The following is a 21,074-nucleotide window of genomic DNA, read 5'->3' on the forward strand; positions in this document are numbered from 1 at the left end:
ATAGGATCCCCAATCAGAGACAACGATAAACAGCTGCCTCTGATTGGGAACCAATGCAGGCCACCATAGACCTACATATACCTAGACATACAAAAAAAAAACATAGAATTACAAAAACCCTAGACAGGACAAAAACACACATACCCACCCTCGTCACACCCTGACCTGACCAAAATAATACATAAAACATAGATAACTGAGGTCAGGGCTACCTGCCGCCTTATACCTTGAGCTCTCACCCCCTCCTTTCCACTAAGATGTGTTTCAGTACTTTTCCATCACCCAGTATTTCTCAGTGCTTCTCCGAGCATATCGCAGGTCTTCTCATCAGTCAGAAGAGGCCTTGAGTTATAGGGAGTACGCAGTGTTACAATCTGCTGCAGTCCCACTACATAATTACACTTCTCATACACAAAGAGCTTAAAACCTAACACTTCTTTCAATCTCTAAGGCTATATAAAAACCATCTATTCATACTAGGAGTATAGAATTTTATCTAAAAAAAAAGTAAAGATGTTAAACAGTAATGTACAACCTATCAGCCCTAACCCATAACATGATTATTACTACTGAGATGCAAATTATACAGACAGTACGTTTAACCACAGAAAAGAACTGCAACCAGTTAAGTCATTGAGAACACGTTCTCTTTTACAATAACGACCTGAGAATTTATATGAAATGATTGATTTTTTTCTTCTGTCATCGGTTTAACAATAACAGGTGGAGGTGCTGCTGTGTCGCTGGCAGAGGCGGTCGACCTTGAAGAAGAACAGGAAGAGCCTGACCTCCTCTATCATACATGGAGGCCTCACGGAATACATCCTATCACCCCCCAGTCTACCTACTGATATGGACCCTCGCTATGGGTGAGGGAAGGAGGGAAAGACATACTACCACCCCCCTTCATATCTGCCCAGAATTTAATTGGATCCTGACTGTGGGTAGAAAGGGGGAGAGTGGAGTAAAGAGGAAGAACATTATTCATTTACCCACCCCCTGAATCCACTGACTGAGATATGAAGGCATCTCTCCAACTGGGGAAGGAGAGGATATATTTTACCACCCCCTGAATCCCACTGACTGAGATATGAAGGCATCTCTCCACCTGGGGAAGGAGAGGATATATTTTACCACCCCCTGAATCCCACTGACTGAGATATGAAGGCATCTCTCCACCTGGGGAAGGAGAGGAGATATTTTACCACCCCCTGAATCCCACTGACTGAGATATGAAGGCATCTCTCCAACTGGAGAAGGAGAGGAGATATTTTACCACCCTCTGAATCCCACTGACTGAGATATGAAGGCATCTCTCCACCTGGGGAAGGAGAGGATATATTTTACCACCCCCTGAATCCCACTGACTGAGATATGAAGGCATCTCTCCACCTGGGGAAGGAGAGGAGATATTTTACCACCCCCTGAATCCCACTGACTGAGATATGAAGGCATCTCTCCACCTGGGGAAGGAGAGGAGATATTTTACCACCCCCTGAATCCACTGACTGAGATATGAAGGCATCTCTCCACCTGGGGAAGGAGAGGAGATATTTTACCACCCCCTGAATCCCACTGACTGAGATATGAAGGCATCTCTCCACCTGGGGAAGGAGAGGGGATATTTGACCGATCTATTGCTCCTCTCTCCACACCTCCCTGCAGCTCCAGCCAGAGGACTAGAGGACTACTGCTTAATGAACCATTCATTTAATACCATTAAGACCAGGGCTGCCCTGGAGAGGGCTGTTTCAGATTATTACTGCTGCAAATTGATTGCTTTTTAGGGACAATATGGATTTGTGCTCAAAGCTCCAAGCTCTTCACTGTACAGTATGGGAGAAATTCACCTCACCCACCTCATCCACTACAGTACTTACTATGTCGCAGGGTTGGAGCCAATTCGAATTGAAGGTAGTCAATTCAGGAAGTGATTTGAATTTGAACTTCAATAAATGGAAAAACTTTAGAAATAAACAGCTTTCACTTATAGTTTCTTGAGAAGCAATTTCAAATAGATGGCCCTTTTCGAATGCCTTCAATTCGAATTGACCCCAACCATGCTATGTAGCGCCGATAAATGCTGGGACTGGGAGGATGTAGGACCTGTTTACATATGGACTCCTTATCAACAAACCTCTTTGTTTGTTTGTTTGCTTGTACATAAACAACTGAACTGTGTGATTGTTTAATAATCTAGCTCCCTTTGGTTGTGTGTGTGTCACAAATGGCCCTTTGTTCCCTTTGTAGTACACTTCTTTTGGCCATGTTGGGACGTGGACTTTCTTCTTTGTGGAGTCTGTTAATCTAACATGAAGAGAAGACTCTTACCCGTGGTCACATGTCTGTGTACTGTACATGCCCACTGGGCACAAACTGGTTGAATCTATGTTGGGGGGTTTTTTCAACATCATTTGTCAACGTATTGTGATGTGGAATCTACGTATAAAAATACATTGAATTTGCAAAAAGTGTTGTTTTGAGGTGGAATTTCAATCACATGATTATGTCATAATTGTAACACATTTTCAACATAGACAAACCTTGTAAAATATGTTACATTTCTAACTTTGGAAAAATGTCAGATCTTTAACGTTATATTCACTAGCAGACAGAAAAGCAATGAAGGTCGGCCAGCACCTCCTACTGGAGAGTTGGTCTATCTACAGCTATCCCTTTGGTCTCCCATACAGGGTTTTAAACAAGCCCAGCTTAGCTTTGATATTTCTTACAAACAATTACCAATGTGCTATCGTGAGAATCAGGGGCGCAACTTTGGTTTTAGAAGTGGGGGGGGCATAACTATTATTATTTTATTTTTATTTTTTTTAAATCGAGATAAACACTCCAAACAGCCTACCTTACCGCTTGGAGGCGTCCGCATGGTCCTAAAGCAAACTGTTGCCTTGTTTTGTATCACATTCCAATTATAAAATTGGCCAGGACAAAAATGCAATTTCAGAACATGGGGGGGGGACGACATGTCCCGGAAGTTGCTCCCCTGGTGAGAATGATATAGAGATCTCCAATTAAAAACAAAATACATTCACTGTTGCTATGAAAGTCATTTCAAAGGGTGGGTTTAACAGAGCAAATGAAACACTGTAGAACGATACTTTATAAGTCATACATCATCAATGAGACTATTTAGGCCTATATAGTATTTGCAAAGTTCCAGGTGGAACCCTTTTGGGTTCCAATGTAGAACCCTTTCCTGAAGAGTTCTACCTGGAACCAAAATGGGTTCTACCAGAAACCAAAAAGGGTTCTCCTATGGGAACAGCAGCAGAACCCTTTTGGAAGCCTTTCCTGAAGAGTTCTACCTGGAACCAAAATGGGTTCTACCAGAAACCAAAAAGGGTTCTCCTATGGGAACAGCAGCAGAACCCTTTTGGAAGCCTTTCCTGAAGAGTTCTACCTGGAACCAAAACGGGTTCTACCAGAAACCAAAAAGGGTTCTCCTATGGGAACAGCAGCAGAACCCTTTTGGAAGCCTTTCCTGAAGAGTTCTACCTGGAACCAAAATGGGTTCTACCAGAAACCAAAAAGGGTTCTCCTATGGGAACAGCAGCAGAACCCTTTTGGAAGCCTTTTTTTTCTAATTTAATTTAAATTTAAATTTCATGAGGAATATATTGGATTCACGTCTCCATCTCAACCAAAAATCTAAGTTAAATGAATACTACTTTATTAAAAATGTGTTTGATTTAGTCCTATTCTTTAACTTAGATTTTTTTGGTTGAGATGAAGGGCGTGAACCCAAACTGGAATTAAAACCAAACGAATGCCCAGATTCAATCAGATCGAGCGTTAACCATCGTTGGCCGACATCCCCACAGCAGATATTTTGACGGTGTTGGAGCTGTATCTACAGTATGAGCTGATACGTACTGTAGGTGAGTGGCTGCTTTTTGTGTGTCACAAACCACTCCCTTCCTTAGAAGTATTAAGTGTAGTCTGTATCAATGTTAGAAATAACTCTCAAGTGTCAAACTGTTGATGTCAAACCAGTGAGCCGTTCGCAGTGTCACTGTACCGGCCCTGTGTACTTAGACTTGCATGGCTGAATCTTTGAGACAAACATATGTTAGGCTAATGCATGTTTAAATGTTCATTTTGGAGGAGCGGATTTATAGCCTGTCAGTCGAATTCAAGTTTTTGGAAATTGTAATGAGGCTGTGTTGGATTTGTCGGTTTATAGTCAGGGTGTGGTTTCATTGCATGCAGTGTCTATGATAAGGTAAGGCAACGAGCCACTTGTGGATTTGACAGCTCTAACGCAGTTCCACCTCTGACACCTCCATACAACAACCACCATGCGGATGTTATTGAATCCATCCCTTAGTAAGTGGCACAGATTAAACTATCCAAGAAGAAGATAATCTCCTTCAAATGTGGATATTTGGTTACGTTTTCAACCAAACAGTATTCAATATGACTTTTGTAATACAGTAAATATCCTAAAGTGAAGGTTATTTTACAAACTAATGTACACATCCATGGCCATATTTTGAGGTTACTGTAGCTTTAAATGTCTTATTATAATCAAAGCATGCATGTTCAAGATAGCGTACAAAGGTCGCAGGTCGGTGGAGATCTTCACTATTACTGTAATAATCTCTGCAGAATCTCCAACGGCGTTGATCACTTGCACCATGTACTTTTTAAATGTAATCTCAACTGTAATCTAGTTATTTTGGTTCTGCTTTTAAGATAAAGCAAAGTGACAACACATTACATTGTTGTATAAATAAACCAAATATCTGGCATTGTATTCCCATTTGAACTTCGTTGTGTTTTTGTTTTTTTTAATGGCTGAAAGTGCAGTGGTAACACATTTTAGGTGACGACTATACCAAAATGCAGACAGAATTGTGCTTTTATTTTGGTTGACAGCATGATAACACATTACGAATTCAACAAACTTGTCTTTTGACAAGCTCATTGATCAACGCCTCAACAAAATATTACCCAATTGTTGACGTTGATACAGTTGACCTGTATCTCACCTGTCCACCTGACCTTACTATGTAGAGTATAGGTATCTCACTTGACACGAGACTTATCCAAGCCAGAACAGCCAACAAGACTACTTCTGTGACATGAGGCATCTTGAATGTACAAGTACACCCCCATTGGACTGGACGTGAATCTACTGCAGGGCCTGCACATACTTACATGTATATTACTTGGGTCTGTATATGTGAAACATGGGAAACATTCCATACTGTACATATTTGCCCATAGTAGTGGTCAGAAAGATATTTTTCAGACCTGAATTCCAAACCCATTTTTTTTTTAACCTTTATTTGACCAGACAAGTCAGTTAAGAACAAATTCTTGTTTTCAAAGACGGCCTGAACTGCCTGTTCAGGGGCAGAACGACAGATCTGCTCGGGGGTTTGAACTTGCAACCTTCCGGTTACTAGTCCAACGCTCTAACCACTAGGCTACCCTGCCCCCCCCATTCAGGAGCTGCTTAAAGTTGAACCATTTTGCATACCCCGTGGCTTCATCACTGGAAAATATTTAGGTTTGATGTCATTTAGAAGCTTACCAACAGGGTTGTTAAACAATTTAATAATTTCTTGATTTTATGTTTTACCTTTAACGTCAATTATCTAAAAAATATATTTGCATATGTTGTAGCTTAGACCCTATTTCACATGGGTTTCTGTGTTATGCCACACCGTCGGTTGAGACACAACATGCTCTTCAATACAGGGTGGGTGTCATTTCAGTCATAGAAATATAATTCCTAGAATGGACCTATCCCTTCAGACCACTGCAATGCAGCCGGTACACCGGTGATAATTGAAATTGAAAATACATTTGAACTTCTAATTAGTACCACAAAGATGACCGCTGCTCCACCCACCGTTAAACGTCAAATTAAAGATGCACTATGTAGAAATCGCTCTGCCGTTTCCTGGTTGCTAAACTTCTAATAGTTTGCCTAATTTCAGTTTATGTGACACAACAAGCAAAGTTTGGTGTAGAGAATCATTGTACCATCTAAACTGCTATGAACTATATTTTCTATAAAAATATTGTATTTTCAGATGTTTGAAGCTGGTGTACACAATTGAAAGTAAAATAATGGGAAAGTAAGAATGGGAAGCATAGAAATAGCACACGTAGAGCGCACATAAAACAGATCTACCGCTTCTTAGATTTGCGTTCAATGAGAATGACTGATCTATAACACAAATTTCTATGTGAATTTGGTCAGGTCGGCCAGAGTCTTACATATTGCAGCTTTAAATGGTATATATTCCCAATTCAAGTCAACTTTCCCTGATGTGTGTGGTCTTTCAACCATCTTTATGGTACCATTTGAAAGTAAAAATGTCCATTTTATTCCAATGTATTATTCCCAAAACATGACACCCACATAGCAGTACTCAAGAGCATGTTGTGTCTCAACTGATGGCTGGCACAACACAAAAACATCACTTAAAGGCCTGGTGCATCAAAAACGTGATTTTTCTGTGTTTTATTTAAGTGATAATGCCAACAAAGCCGGTGTTTGGAGGATCTATTGGCACAGCAAACTGTGGGGTTTGTTGAGGGCCAGCAAACCGTGTCAATATATCCTCCAAACACCAGCTTTGAGGGCATTATCCCTTTTATAAAACAGGTTACCAACATATTCAAATAATGGTTGACATATTTTCATTAAAAACATTATTTAGATTAATTTATTCTTACTATTTCATCCTTCCACAAGATATAGTCCTGACACAAATCTAGGGTTGCTACCCAAGCCGGCTGGTCATTCGTTCTATCGGTTCGGCTGTTGGTTGACCCAGTCATTCAGTCTTTTTGTTCTGTATCTATGGCGACCCAGTCGTTCAGTCTTTTTGTTCTGTATCTATGGACCCGACCCAGTCATGCAGTCTTTTTGTTCTGTTTCTATGGACGCGACCCAGTCATTCAGTCTTTTTGTTCTGTATCTATGGACCCGACCCAGTCATGCAGTCTTTTTGTTCTGTATCTATGGACGCGACCCAGTCGTTCAGTCTTATTGTTCTGTATCTATGGACCCGACTCAGTCGTTCAGTCTTGTTGTTCTGTATCTATGGACCCGACCCAGTCGTTCAGTCTTTTTGTTCTGTATCTATGGACCCGACTCAGTCGTTCAGTCTTGTTGTTCTGTATCTATGGACCAGACCCAGTCGTTCAGTCTTTTTGTTCTGTATCTATGGACGCGACCCAGTCGTTAAGTCTGTTTGTTCTGTATCTATGGACGCGACCCAGTCGTTCAGTCTGTTTGTTCTGTATCTATGGACGCGACCCAGTCGTTAAGTCTGTTTGTTCTGTATCTATGGACGCGACCCAGTCGTTCAGTCTTATTGTTCTGTATCTATGGGAGCGGCCCAGTCGTTCAGTCTTATTGTTCTGTATCTATGGACGCGACCCAGTCGTTAAGTCTGTTTGTTCTGTATCTATGGACGCGACCCAGTCGTTAAGTCTGTTTGTTCTGTATCTATGGACGTGACCCAGTCATTCAGTCTTTTTGTTCTGTATCTATGGACCCGACCCAGTCGTTCAGTCTTTTTGTTCTGTATCTATGGGAGTGGCCCAGTCATTCAGTCTGTTTGTTCTGTATCTATGGACGCGACCCAGTCGTTCAGTCTTTTTGTTCTGTATCTATGGACCTGACCCAGTCATTCAGTCTTTTAGTTCTGTATCTATGGACGCGACCCAGTCGTTCAGTCTTATTGTTCTGTATCTATGGACGCGACCCAGTCGTTCAGTCTTATTGTTCTGTATCTATGGACGCGACCCAGTCGTTCAGTCTTATTGTTCTGTATCTATGGACGCGACCCAGTCGTTCAGTCTTATTGTTCTGTATCTATGGACGCGACCCAGTCGTTAAGTCTGTTTGTTCTGTATCTATGGACGCGACCCAGTCGTTAAGTCTGTTTGTTCTGTATCTATGGACGCGACCCAGTCGTTCAGTCTTTTTGTTCTGTATCTATGGACCTGACCCAGTCATTCAGTCTTTTAGTTCTGTATCTATGGACGCGACCCAGTCGTTCAGTCTTATTGTTCTGTATCTATGGGAGCGGCCCAGTCATTCAGTCTTTTTGTTCTGTATCTATGGACGCGACCCAGTCGTTCAGTCTTTTTGTTCTGTATCTATGGACGCGACCCAGTCGTTCAGTCGTATTGTTCTGTATCTATGGGACGCGACCCAGTCATTCAGTCTATTGGTTCTGTATCTATGGGACGCGACCCAGTCATTCAGTCTTTTTGTTCTGTGTTTATGGACACGACCCAGTCGTTCAGTCTTTTTGTTCTGTATCTATGGACGCGACCCAGTCATTCAGTCTGTTTGTTCTGTATCTATGGACGCGACCCAGTCGTTCTGTATCTATGGACGCGACCCAGTCGTTCTGTATCTATGGACGCGACCCAGTCGTTCTGTATCTATGGACACGACCCAGTCATTCAGTCTTTTTGATCTGTATCTATGGACGCGACCCAGTCGTTCTGTATCTATGGACGCGACCCAGTCGTTCTGTATCTATGGACGCGACCCAGTCGTTCTGTATCTATGGACGCGACCCAGTCGTTCAGTCTTATTGTTCTGTATCTATGGACACGACCCAGTCATTCAGTCTTTTTGTTCTGTATCTATGGACGAGACCCAGTCGTTCTGTATCTATGGACGTGACCCAGTCATTCAGTCTGTTTGTTCTGTATCTATGGACGCGACCCAGTCGTTCAGTCTTTTTGTTCTGTATCTATGGACGTGACCCAGTCGTTCAGTCTTTTTGTTCTGTATCTACGGGAGTGGCCCAGTCATTCAGTCTGTTTGTTCTGTATCTATGGCGACCCAGTCGTTCAGTCTTTTTGTTCTGTATCTATGGACGCGACCCAGTCGTTCAGTCTTTTAGTTCTGTATCTATGGGAGCGGCCCAGTCATTCAGTCTGTTTGTTCTGTATCTATGGACCCGACCCAGTCGTTCTGTATCTATGGACACGACCCAGTCATTCAGTCTTTTTGTTCTGTATCTATGGACCCGACCCAGTCATTCAGTCTGTTTGTTCTGTATCTATGGACGCGACCCAGTCGTTCTGTATCTATGGACGCGACCCAGTCGTTCTGTATCTATGGACACGACCCAGTCATTCAGTCTTTTTGTTCTGTATCTATGGACGCGACCCAGTCATTCAGTCTGTTTGTTCTGTATCTATGGACGCGACCCAGTCGTTCAGTCCTTTTGTTCTGTATCTATGGGAGCGGCCCAGTCATTCAGTCTTTTTGTTCTGTATCTATGGACGCGACCCAGTCGTTCTGTATCTATGGACGCGACCCAGTCGTTCTGTATCTATGGGAGCGGCCCAGTCATTCAGTCCTTTTGTTCTGTATCTATGGACGTGACCCAGTCGTTCAGTCTTTTAGTTCTGTATCTATGGGAGCGGCCCAGTCATTCAGTCCTTTTGTTCTGTATCTATGGGAGCGGCCCAGTCATTCAGTCTTTTAGTTCTGTATCTATGGACGCGACCCAGTCATTCAGTTTTTTTGTTCTGTATCTATGGACGCGACCCAGTCATTCAGTCTTTTTGTTCTGTATCTATGGGAGTGGCCCAGTCATTCAGTCTGTTTGTTCTGTATCTATGGCGACCCAGTCGTTCAGTCTTTTTGTTCTGTATCTATGGACGTGACCCTGTCGTTCAGTCTTTTTGTTCTGTATCTATGGGAGCGGCCCAGTCATTCAGTCTGTTTGTTCTGTATCTATGGACGTGACCCAGTCGTTCAGTCTTTTTGTTCTGTATCTATGGACGTGACCCAGTCGTTCAGTCTTTTTGTTCTGTGTCTATGGACCCGACCCAGTCGTTCAGTCTTTATGGACGTGACCCAGTCGTTCAGTTTGTTTGTTCTGTATCTATGGACCCGACCCAGTCATTCAGTCTGTTTGTTCTGTATCTATGGACGCGACCCAGTCATTCAGTCTTTTTGTTCTGTATCTATGGGAGCGGCCCAGTCGTTCAGTCTTTATGTTCTGTATCTATGGCGACCCAGTCGTTCAGTCTTTATGTTCTGTATCTATGGCGACCCAGTCGTTCGTTCTAAATGTTCCATTGCCATACCGGCTGGCAACGTTCTAAATGTTCCATTGCCATACCGGCTGGCAACGTTCTCAGCAAACCATTGTTGTTTACTCACCTTTCCCTTCGATATTTTATGGTTTTCTTTTTCTTTTTTTTTCGTAGATATGGCCTGTCTTTTAACCAACATGCATATACACAAAATAAGCATATTTTCCATCATTTTGGTCTAACTTGGCCATTAGCTAACAAAAATCTCTTTCTCAGACAGTTTAGATCAGTGTGAGGATCCGACATTCTTGGCCAGAGATATAATGGGACCAACGGGACAGGAGTAGTTGCTCTAGTGATAGATTTAGGCAGTGGTGTAAAGTACTCAAGTAAAAAATACTTGAAAGTACTACTTAAGTAGTTTTTTGGGGTATCTGTACTTTACTATTTATATTTTTGACAATTTTTACTTTTACTTCAATACATTCCTAAAAAAAAAAGTACTCAATATATTTTGAATTTTTAGAAAGACAGGAAAATTGTGCAATTCACACACTTATCAAGAGAACATCCCTGCTCATCCCTACTGCCTCTGATCTGGTGGACTCACTAAACAGAGAACATCCCTGCTCATCCTTACTGCCTCTGATCTGGTGGACTCACTAAACAGAGAACATCTCTGGTCATCCCTACTGCCTCTGATCTGGTGTACTCACTAAACAGAGAACATCCCTGCTCATCCTTACTGCCTCTGATCTGGTGGACTCACTAAACAGAGAACATCTCTGGTCATCCCTACTGCCTCTGATCTGGTGGACTCACTAAACAGAGAACATCCCTGCTCATCCTTACTGCCTCTGATCTGGAGGACTCACTAAACAGAGAACATCCCTGCTCATCCTTACTGCCTCTGATCTGGCGGACTCACTAAACAGAGAACATCTCTGGTCATCCCTACTGCCTCTGATCTGGTGGACTCACTAAACAGAGAACATTCCTGGTCATCCCTACTGCCTCTGATCTGGTGGACTCACTAAACAGAGAACATCTCTGGTCATCCCTACTGCTTCTGATCTGGTGGACTCACTAAACAGAGAACATTCCTGGTCATCCCTACTGCCTCTGACCTGGTGGACTCACTAAACAGAGAACATCTCTGGTCATCCCTACTGCCTCTGATCTGGTGGACTCACTAAACACATGCTTCGTTTGTAAATTATGTTTTGGTGTTGGAGTGTGCAATAACATTTTCTTTTGATATTTAAGTACATTTAAAATCAAATACTTTTAGACTTTTACTCAAGTTGGATTTTACTGGATGACTTTCACTTTTACTTTAGTTATTTTCTATTAAGGTATCTGTACTTTTACTCAAGTACGAAAATGTTGTCCTTTTTCCACCACTGGATTTAGGCCAATCACGACCCAGATCATTGTTTCAAAAGAATGAGGGTGGACCTCAAATTGCCCAAAAGAGGGCACCATTACGCCATACAACAACAAGCAACAGACCTTTATTTCACGACCACTTTTCTTGCCAGCTGATTCATGATTTCGACTGGCTGAGAAACGGTGCCTGCCTGTCTGTCTAGTTCCGGCTCCCGACACTATGGGGCAGCTGGAATTCGAATTTGAATATTGAAACAATGTTGTAAATGTCAGAGAGACAGACAGCAAGGTTTATTCAAATCTCCACTGTTGAAAACTAAAGTTAGTGTAAAAGAAATGTGAGATAATGTCTAGATGGTTTTTATAGTGGAGATCAAGTATATAAATTGCCTGGCTGGGCTGATGAGACAGTGTTTTGCACTGTCAGATGGAACAGAGTAAATAGGCATTTTAACGTCATTGATTTAGCCAGTGGTAACTTGTGGAATAGACACCGTCTGAAATGCGGTTTTAACCAATCAGCATTCAAGATTAGACCCACCCGTTGTATAAATATATTTACACACTATGAAGTTCGAACAAAACTGTGAAATTGTAAAATTGATGAAAATGGATGTTTTGTTTTTGTGGGTTTAAAAGACATGCGTTATTACATCAATCAGATGTATATTAACCTGACCTGGATTCACCTGGTCAGTCTATGTCATGGATTCACCTGGTCAGTCTATGTCATGGATTCACCTGGTCAGTCTATGTCATGGATTCACCTGGTCAGTCTATGTCATGGATTCACCTGGTCAGTCTATGTCATGGATTCACCTGGTCAGTCTATGTCATGGATTCACCTGGTCAGTCTATGTCATGGATTCACCTGGTCAGTCTATGTCATGGATTCACCTGGTCAGTCTATGTCATGGATTCACCTGGTCAGTCTATGTCATGGATTCAAATGATCAGTCTATGTCATGGATTCACCTGGTCAGTCTATGTCATGGATTCAAATGATCAGTCTATGTCATGGATTCACCTGGTCAGTCTATGTCATGGATTCACCTGGTCAGTCTATGTCATGGATTCAAATGATCAGTCTATGTCATGGATTCACCTGGTCAGTCTATGTCATGGATTCACCTGGTCAGTCTATGTCATGGATTCACCTGGTCAGTCTATGTCATGGATTCACCTGGTCAGTCTATGTCATGGATTCACCTGGTCAGTCTATGTCATGGATTCACCTGGTCAGTCTATGTCATGGATTCACCTGGTCAGTCTATGTCATGGATTCACCTGGTCAGTCTATGTCATGCAAAAGAGCAGGTGTTCATAATGTTTTGTACACTCAGTGTACAATGACAACCATGTGTACTGTGGGAATATACACTGAGTGTACACAATAACAATAATAATAAACAATAAAAATATTAGGTAGGTGTTCTTAATGTGCAACTCATTATTAGGTAGGTGTTCTTAATGTGCAACTCATTATTAGGTAGGTAGGTGTTTTTAATGTGCAACTCAATATTAGGTAGGTAGGTGTTTTTAATGTGCAACTCATTATTAGGTAGGTAGGTGTTTTTAATGTGCAACTCATTATTAGGTAGGTAGGTGTTTTTAATGTGCAACTCAATATTAGGTAGGTAGGTGTTTTTAATGTGCAACTCATTATTAGGTAGGTAGGTGTTTTTAATGTGCAACTCATTATTAGGTAGGTGTTCTTAATGTGCAACTCATTATTAGGTAGGTAGGTGTTTTTAATGTGCAACTCATTATTAGGTAGGTAGGTGTTCTTAATGTGCAACTCATTATTAGGTAGGTAGGTGTTTTTAATGTGCAACTCATTATTAGGTAGGTAGGTGTTCTTAATGTGCAACTCAATATTAGGTAGGTGTTCTTAATGTGCAACTCAATATTAGGTAGGTGTTCTTAATGTGCAACTCAATATTAGGTAGGTAGGTGTTTTTAATGTGCAACTCATTATTAGGTAGGTAGGTGTTCTTAATGTGCAACTCAATATTAGGTAGGTAGGTGTTTTTAATGTGCAACTCAATATTAGGTAGGTAGGTGTTCTTAATGTGCAACTCAATATTAGGTAGGTAGGTGTTTTTAATGTGCAACTCAATATTAGGTAGGTAGGTGTTCTTAATGTGCAACTCATTATTAGGTAGGTAGGTGTTCTTAATGTGCAACTCAATATTAGGTAGGTGTTTTTAATGTGCAACTCATTATTAGGTAGGTGTTCTTAATGTGCAACTCAATATTAGGTAGGTGTTCTTAATGTGCAACTCAATATTAGGTAGGTAGGTGTTTTTAATGTGCAACTCATTATTAGGTAGGTAGGTGTTCTTAATGTGCAACTCAATATTAGGTAGGTAGGTGTTCTTAATGTGCAACTCAATATTAGGTAGGTGTTCTTAATGTGCAACTCAATATTAGGTAGGTGTTCTTAATGTGCAACTCAATATTAGGTAGGTGTTCTTAATGTGCAACTCAATATTAGGTAGGTGTTCTTAATGTGCAACTCAATATTAGGTAGGTGTTCTTAATGTGCAACTCAATATTAGGTAGGTAGGTGTTTTTAATGTGCAACTCATTATTAGGTAGGTAGGTGTTCTTAATGTGCAACTCAATATTAGGTAGGTAGGTGTTTTTAATGTGCAACTCATTATTAGGTAGGTGTTCTTAATGTGCAACTCAATATTAGGTAGGTAGGTGTTTTTAATGTGCAACTCAATATTAGGTAGGTGTTCTTAATGTGCAACTCAATATTAGGTAGGTAGGTGTTCTTAATGTGCAACTCAATATTAGGTAGGTGTTCTTAATGTGCAACTCAATATTAGGTAGGTAGGTGTTCTTAATGTGCAACTCAATATTAGGTAGGTGTTCTTAATGTGCAACTCAATATTAGGTAGGTAGGTGTTTTTAATGTGCAACTCAATATTAGGTAGGTAGGTGTTCTTAATGTGCAACTCAATATTAGGTAGGTAGGTGTTTTTAATGTGCAACTCAATATTAGGTAGGTAGGTGTTTTTAATGTGCAACTCAATATTAGGTAGGTGTTCTTAATGTGCAACTCATTATTAGGTAGGTAGGTGTTTTTAATGTGCAACTCAATATTAGGTAGGTGTTCTTAATGTGCAACTCAATATTAGGTAGGTAGGTGTTCTTAATGTGCAACTCATTATTAGGTAGGTGTTCTTAATGTGCAACTCAATATTAGGTAGGTAGGTGTTTTTAATGTGCAACTCAATATTAGGTAGGTGTTCTTAATGTGCAACTCATTATTAGGTAGGTAGGTGTTTTTAATGTGCAACTCAATATTAGGTAGGTGTTCTTTATGTGCAACTCAATATTAGGTAGGTGTTCTTAATGTGCAACTCATTATTAGGTAGGTAGGTGTTTTTAATGTGCAACTCATTATTAGGTAGGTAGGTGTTTTTAATGTGCAACTCAATATTAGGTAGGTGTTTTTAATGTGCAACTCATTATTAGGTAGGTAGGTGTTCTTAATGTGCAACTCAATATTAGGTAGGTAGGTGTTTTTAATGTGCAACTCATTATTAGGTAGGTGTTCTTAATGTGCAACTCAATATTAGGTAGGTAGGTGTTTTTAATGTGCAACTCATTATTAGGTAGGTAGGTGTTTTTAATGTGCAACTCAATATTAGGTAGGTGTTTTTAATGTGCAACTCAATATTAGGTAGGTGTTCTTAATGTGCAACTCAATATTAGGTAGGTGTTCTTAATGTGCAACTCAATATTAGGTAGGTAGGTGTTTTTAATGTGCAACTCATTATTAGGTAGGTGTTCTTAATGTGCAACTCAATATTAGGTAGGTAGGTGTTTTTAATGTGCAACTCATTATTAGGTAGGTAGGTGTTCTTAATGTGCAACTCAATATTAGGTAGGTAGGTGTTCTTAATGTGCAACTCAATATTAGGTAGGTGTTCTTAATGTGCAACTCAATATTAGGTAGGTGTTCTTAATGTGCAACTCAATATTAGGTAGGTAGGTGTTCTTAATGTGCAACTCATTATTAGGTAGGTAGGTGTTCTTAATGTGCAACTCAATATTAGGTAGGTGTTTTTAATGTGCAACTCATTATTAGGTAGGTGTTCTTAATGTGCAACTCAATATTAGGTAGGTGTTCTTAATGTGCAACTCAATATTAGGTAGGTAGGTGTTTTTAATGTGCAACTCATTATTAGGTAGGTAGGTGTTCTTAATGTGCAACTCAATATTAGGTAGGTGTTCTTAATGTGCAACTCAATATTAGGTAGGTGTTCTTAATGTGCAACTCAATATTAGGTAGGTGTTCTTAATGTGCAACTCAATATTAGGTAGGTGTTCTTAATGTGCAACTCAATATTAGGTAGGTGTTCTTAATGTGCAACTCAATATTAGGTAGGTAGGTGTTTTTAATGTGCAACTCATTATTAGGTAGGTAGGTGTTCTTAATGTGCAACTCAATATTAGGTAGGTAGGTGTTTTTAATGTGCAACTCATTATTAGGTAGGTGTTCTTAATGTGCAACTCAATATTAGGTAGGTAGGTGTTTTTAATGTGCAACTCAATATTAGGTAGGTAGGTGTTCTTAATGTGCAACTCAATATTAGGTAGGTGTTCTTAATGTGCAACTCAATATTAGGTAGGTAGGTGTTTTTAATGTGCAACTCAATATTAGGTAGGTAGGTGTTCTTAATGTGCAACTCAATATTAGGTAGGTAGGTGTTTTTAATGTGCAACTCAATATTAGGTAGGTGTTCTTAATGTGCAACTCATTATTAGGTAGGTAGGTGTTTTTAATGTGCAACTCAATATTAGGTAGGTGTTCTTAATGTGCAACTCAATATTAGGTAGGTGTTCTTAATGTGCAACTCATTATTAGGTAGGTGTTCTTAATGTGCAACTCAATATTAGGTAGGTAGGTGTTTTTAATGTGCAACTCAATATTAGGTAGGTGTTCTTAATGTGCAACTCATTATTAGGTAGGTAGGTGTTTTTAATGTGCAACTCAATATTAGGTAGGTGTTCTTAATGTGCAACTCAATATTAGGTAGGTGTTCTTAATGTGCAACTCATTATTAGGTAGGTAGGTGTTTTTAATGTGCAACTCATTATTAGGTAGGTAGGTGTTTTTAATGTGCAACTCAATATTAGGTAGGTAGGTGTTTTTAATGTGCAACTCATTATTAGGTAGGTGTTCTTAATGTGCAACTCAATATTAGGTAGGTAGGTGTTTTTAATGTGCAACTCATTATTAGGTAGGTAGGTGTTTTTAATGTGCAACTCAATATTAGGTAGGTGTTTTTAATGTGCAACTCATTATTAGGTAGGTAGGTGTTCTTAATGTGCAACTCATTATTAGGTAGGTGTTTTTAATGTGCAACTCATTATTAGGTAGGTAGGTGTTTTTAATGTGCAACTCAATATTAGGTAGGTGTTTTTAATGTGCAACTCAATATTAGGTAGGTGTTTTTAATGTGCAACTCATTATTAGGTAGGTAGGTGTTTTTAATGTGCAACTCAATATTAGGTAGGTAGGTGTTTTTAATGTGCAACTCAATATTAGGTAGGTAGGTGTTTTTAATGTGCAACTCATTATTAGTTAGGTGTTTTTAATGTGCAACTCAATATTAGGTAGGTAGGTGTTCTTAATGTGCAACTCATTATTAGGTAGGTAGGTGTTTTTAATGTGCAACTCAATATTAGGTAGGTGTTTTTAATGTGCAACTCATTATTAGGTAGGTAGGTGTTTTTAATGTGCAACTCATTATTAGGTAGGTAGGTGTTTTTAATGTGCAACTCAATATTAGGTAGGTGTTTTAAATGTGCAACTCATTATTAGGTAGGTACGTGTTTTTAATGTGCAACTCAATATTAGGTAGGTGTTTTTAATGTGCAACTCATTATTAGGTAGGTAGGTGTTCTTAATGTGCAACTCATTATTAGGTAGGTGTTTTTAATGTGCAACTCAATATTAGGTAGGTGTTTTTAATGTGCAACTCAATATTAGGTAGGTAGGTGTTTTTAATGTGCAACTCATTATTAGGTAGGTGTTTTTAATGTGCAACTCAATATTAGGTAGGTGTTCTTAATGTGCAACTCAATATTAGGTAGGTAGGTGTTTTTAATGTGCAACTCAATATTAGGTAGGTAGGTGTTTTTAATGTGCAACTCATTATTAGGTAGGTGTTTTTAATGTGCAACTCATTATTAGGTAGGTAGGTGTTTTTAATGTGCAACTCAATATTAGGTAGGTAGGTGTTTTTAATGTGCAACTCAATATTAGGTAGGTAGGTGTTTTTAATGTGCAACTCATTATTAGGTAGGTAGGTGTTCTTAATGTGCAACTCATTATTAGGTAGGTGTTTTTAATGTGCAACTCATTATTAGGTAGGTAGGTGTTTTTAATGTGCAACTCATTATTAGGTAGGTAGGTGTTTTTAATGTGCAACTCAATATTAGGTAGGTAGGTGTTTTTAATGTGCAACTCAATATTAGGTAGGTAGGTGTTTTTAATGTGCAACTCATTATTAGGTAGGTAGGTGTTCTTAATGTGCAACTCATTATTAGGTAGGTGTTTTTAATGTGCAACTCAATATTAGGTAGGTGTTTTTAATGTGCAACTCATTATTAGGTAGGTAGGTGTTTTTAATGTGCAACTCAATATTAGGTAGGTAGGTGTTTTTAATGTGCAACTCAATATTAGGTAGGTAGGTGTTTTTAATGTGCAACTCAATATTAGGTAGGTAGGTGTTTTTAATGTGCAACTCAATATTAGGTAGGTAGCAGTTCTTAATGTGCAACTCATTATTAGGTAGGTAGGTGTTTTTAATGTGCAACTCAATATTAGGTAGGTAGGTGTTTTTAATGTGCAACTCAATATTAGGTAGGTAGGTGTTCTTAATGTGCAACTCAATATTAGGTAGGTGTTTTTAATGTGCAACTCAATATTAGGTAGGTAGGTGTTCTTAATGTGCAACTCAATATTAGGTAGGTAGGTGTTTTTAATGTGCAACTCATTATTAGGTAGGTAGGTGTTTTTAATGTGCAACTCAATATTAGGTAGGTGTTTTTAATGTGCAACTCATTATTAGGTAGGTAGGTGTTCTTAATGTGCAACTCAATATTAGGTAGGTAGGTGTTCTTAATGTGCAACTCAATATTAGGTAGGTGTTTTTAATGTGCAACTCAATATTAGGTAGGTAGGTGTTCTTAATGTGCAACTCAATATTAGGTAGGTAGGTGTTTTTAATGTGCAACTCATTATTAGGTAGGTAGGTGTTTTTAATGTGCAACTCATTATTAGGTAGGTAGGTGTTCTTAATGTGCAACTCAATATTAGGTAGGTAGGTGTTCTTAATGTGCAACTCAATATTAGGTAGGTGTTCTTAATGTGCAACTCAATATTAGGTAGGTAGGTGTTTTTAATGTGCAACTCATTATTAGGTAGGTAGGTGTTCTTAATGTGCAACTCAATATTAGGTAGGTAGGTGTTCTTAATGTGCAACTCAATATTAGGTAGGTGTTCTTAATGTGCAACTCAATATTAGGTAGGTGTTTTTAATGTGCAACTCAATATTAGGTAGGTGTTCTTAATGTGCAACTCAATATTAGGTAGGTGTTTTTAATGTGCAACTCAATATTAGGTAGGTGTTCTTAATGTGCAACTCAATATTAGGTAGGTAGGTGTTTTTAATGTGCAACTCAATATTAGGTAGGTAGGTGTTTTTAATGTGCAACTCAATATTAGGTAGGTGTTTTTAATGTGCAACTCATTATTAGGTAGGTAGGTGTTTTTAATGTGCAACTCAATATTAGGTAGGTAGGTGTTCTTAATGTGCAACTCAATATTAGGTAGGTAGGTGTTTTTAATGTGCAACTCAATATTAGGTAGGTAGGTGTTCTTAATGTGCAACTCATTATTAGGTAGGTGTTTTTAATGTGCAACTCATTATTAGGTAGGTGTTTTTAATGTGCAACTCATTATTAGGTAGGTAGGTGTTTTTAATGTGCAACTCATTATTAGGTAGGTAGGTGTTCTTAATGTGCAACTCAATATTAGGTAGGTAGGTGTTTTTAATGTGCAACTCAATATTAGGTAGGTAGGTGTTCTTAATGTGCAACTCAATATTAGGTAGGTGTTTTTAATGTGCAACTCAATATTAGGTAGGTAGGTGTTTTTAATGTGCAACTCATTATTAGGTAGGTAGGTGTTTTTAATGTGCAACTCAATATTAGGTAGGTGTTTTTAATGTGCAACTCAATATTAGGTAGGTAGGTGTTTTTAATGTGCAACTCATTATTAGGTAGGTAGGTGTTCTTAATGTGCAACTCAATATTAGGTAGGTGTTTTTAATGTGCAACTCAATATTAGGTAGGTAGGTGTTCTTAATGTGCAACTCATTATTAGGTAGGTGTTTTTAATGTGCAACTCAATATTAGGTAGGTGTTCTTAATGTGCAACTCAATATTAGGTAGGTGTTTTTAATGTGCAACTCAATATTAGGTAGGTAGGTGTTCTTAATGTGCAACTCATTATTAGGTAGGTGTTTTTAATGTGCAACTCAATATTAGGTAGGTAGGTGTTCTTAATGTGCAACTCAATATTAGGTAGGTAGGTGTTTTTAATGTGCAACTCATTATTAGGTAGGTAGGTGTTTTTAATGTGCAACTCAATATTAGGTAGGTGTTTTTAATGTGCAACTCATTATTAGGTAGGTAGGTGTTCTTAATGTGCAACTCAATATTAGGTAGGTAGGTGTTCTTAATGTGCAACTCAATATTAGGTAGGTGTTTTTAATGTGCAACTCAATATTAGGTAGGTAGGTGTTCTTAATGTGCAACTCAATATTAGGTAGGTAGGTGTTTTTAATGTGCAACTCATTATTAGGTAGGTAGGTGTTTTTAATGTGCAACTCATTATTAGGTAGGTAGGTGTTCTTAATGTGCAACTCAATATTAGGTAGGTAGGTGTTCTTAATGTGCAACTCAATATTAGGTAGGTGTTCTTAATGTGCAACTCAATATTAGGTAGGTAGGTGTTTTTAATGTGCAACTCATTATTAGGTAGGTAGGTGTTCTTAATGTGCAACTCAATATTAGGTAGGTAGGTGTTCTTAATGTGCAACTCAATATTAGGTAGGTGTTCTTAATGTGCAACTCAATATTAGGTAGGTGTTTTTAATGTGCAACTCAATATTAGGTAGGTGTTCTTAATGTGCAACTCAATATTAGGTAGGTGTTTTTAATGTGCAACTCAATATTAGGTAGGTGTTCTTAATGTGCAACTCAATATTAGGTAGGTAGGTGTTTTTAATGTGCAACTCAATATTAGGTAGGTAGGTGTTTTTAATGTGCAACTCAATATTAGGTAGGTGTTTTTAATGTGCAACTCATTATTAGGTAGGTAGGTGTTTTTAATGTGCAACTCAATATTAGGTAGGTAGGTGTTCTTAATGTGCAACTCAATATTAGGTAGGTAGGTGTTTTTAATGTGCAACTCAATATTAGGTAGGTAGGTGTTCTTAATGTGCAACTCATTATTAGGTAGGTGTTTTTAATGTGCAACTCATTATTAGGTAGGTGTTTTTAATGTGCAACTCATTATTAGGTAGGTAGGTGTTTTTAAT

At 38.9% G+C, this 21,074-nt stretch overlaps 1 protein-coding gene across 1 annotated transcript in view; it reads left to right on the plus strand.

Moving 5' to 3' along the window:
• LOC110510244 (relaxin receptor 2) overlaps positions 1-1,003 on the plus strand; it is a 184,512-nt gene extending 183,509 nt beyond the window's left edge. The window contains exon 22 of the mRNA XM_036967526.1: positions 724-1,003. Coding sequence (XP_036823421.1) covers positions 724-873 — 150 coding nt within the window. The 3' untranslated portion in view covers positions 874-1,003. The remainder of the gene's footprint in view (positions 1-723) is intronic.
• Positions 1,004-21,074: the final 20,071 nt, after the last annotated feature.

The sequence above is a fragment of the Oncorhynchus mykiss genome, chromosome Y, assembly GCF_013265735.2.
Source record: "Oncorhynchus mykiss isolate Arlee chromosome Y, USDA_OmykA_1.1, whole genome shotgun sequence".
Taxonomy (NCBI): Eukaryota; Metazoa; Chordata; class Actinopteri; order Salmoniformes; family Salmonidae; genus Oncorhynchus; species Oncorhynchus mykiss.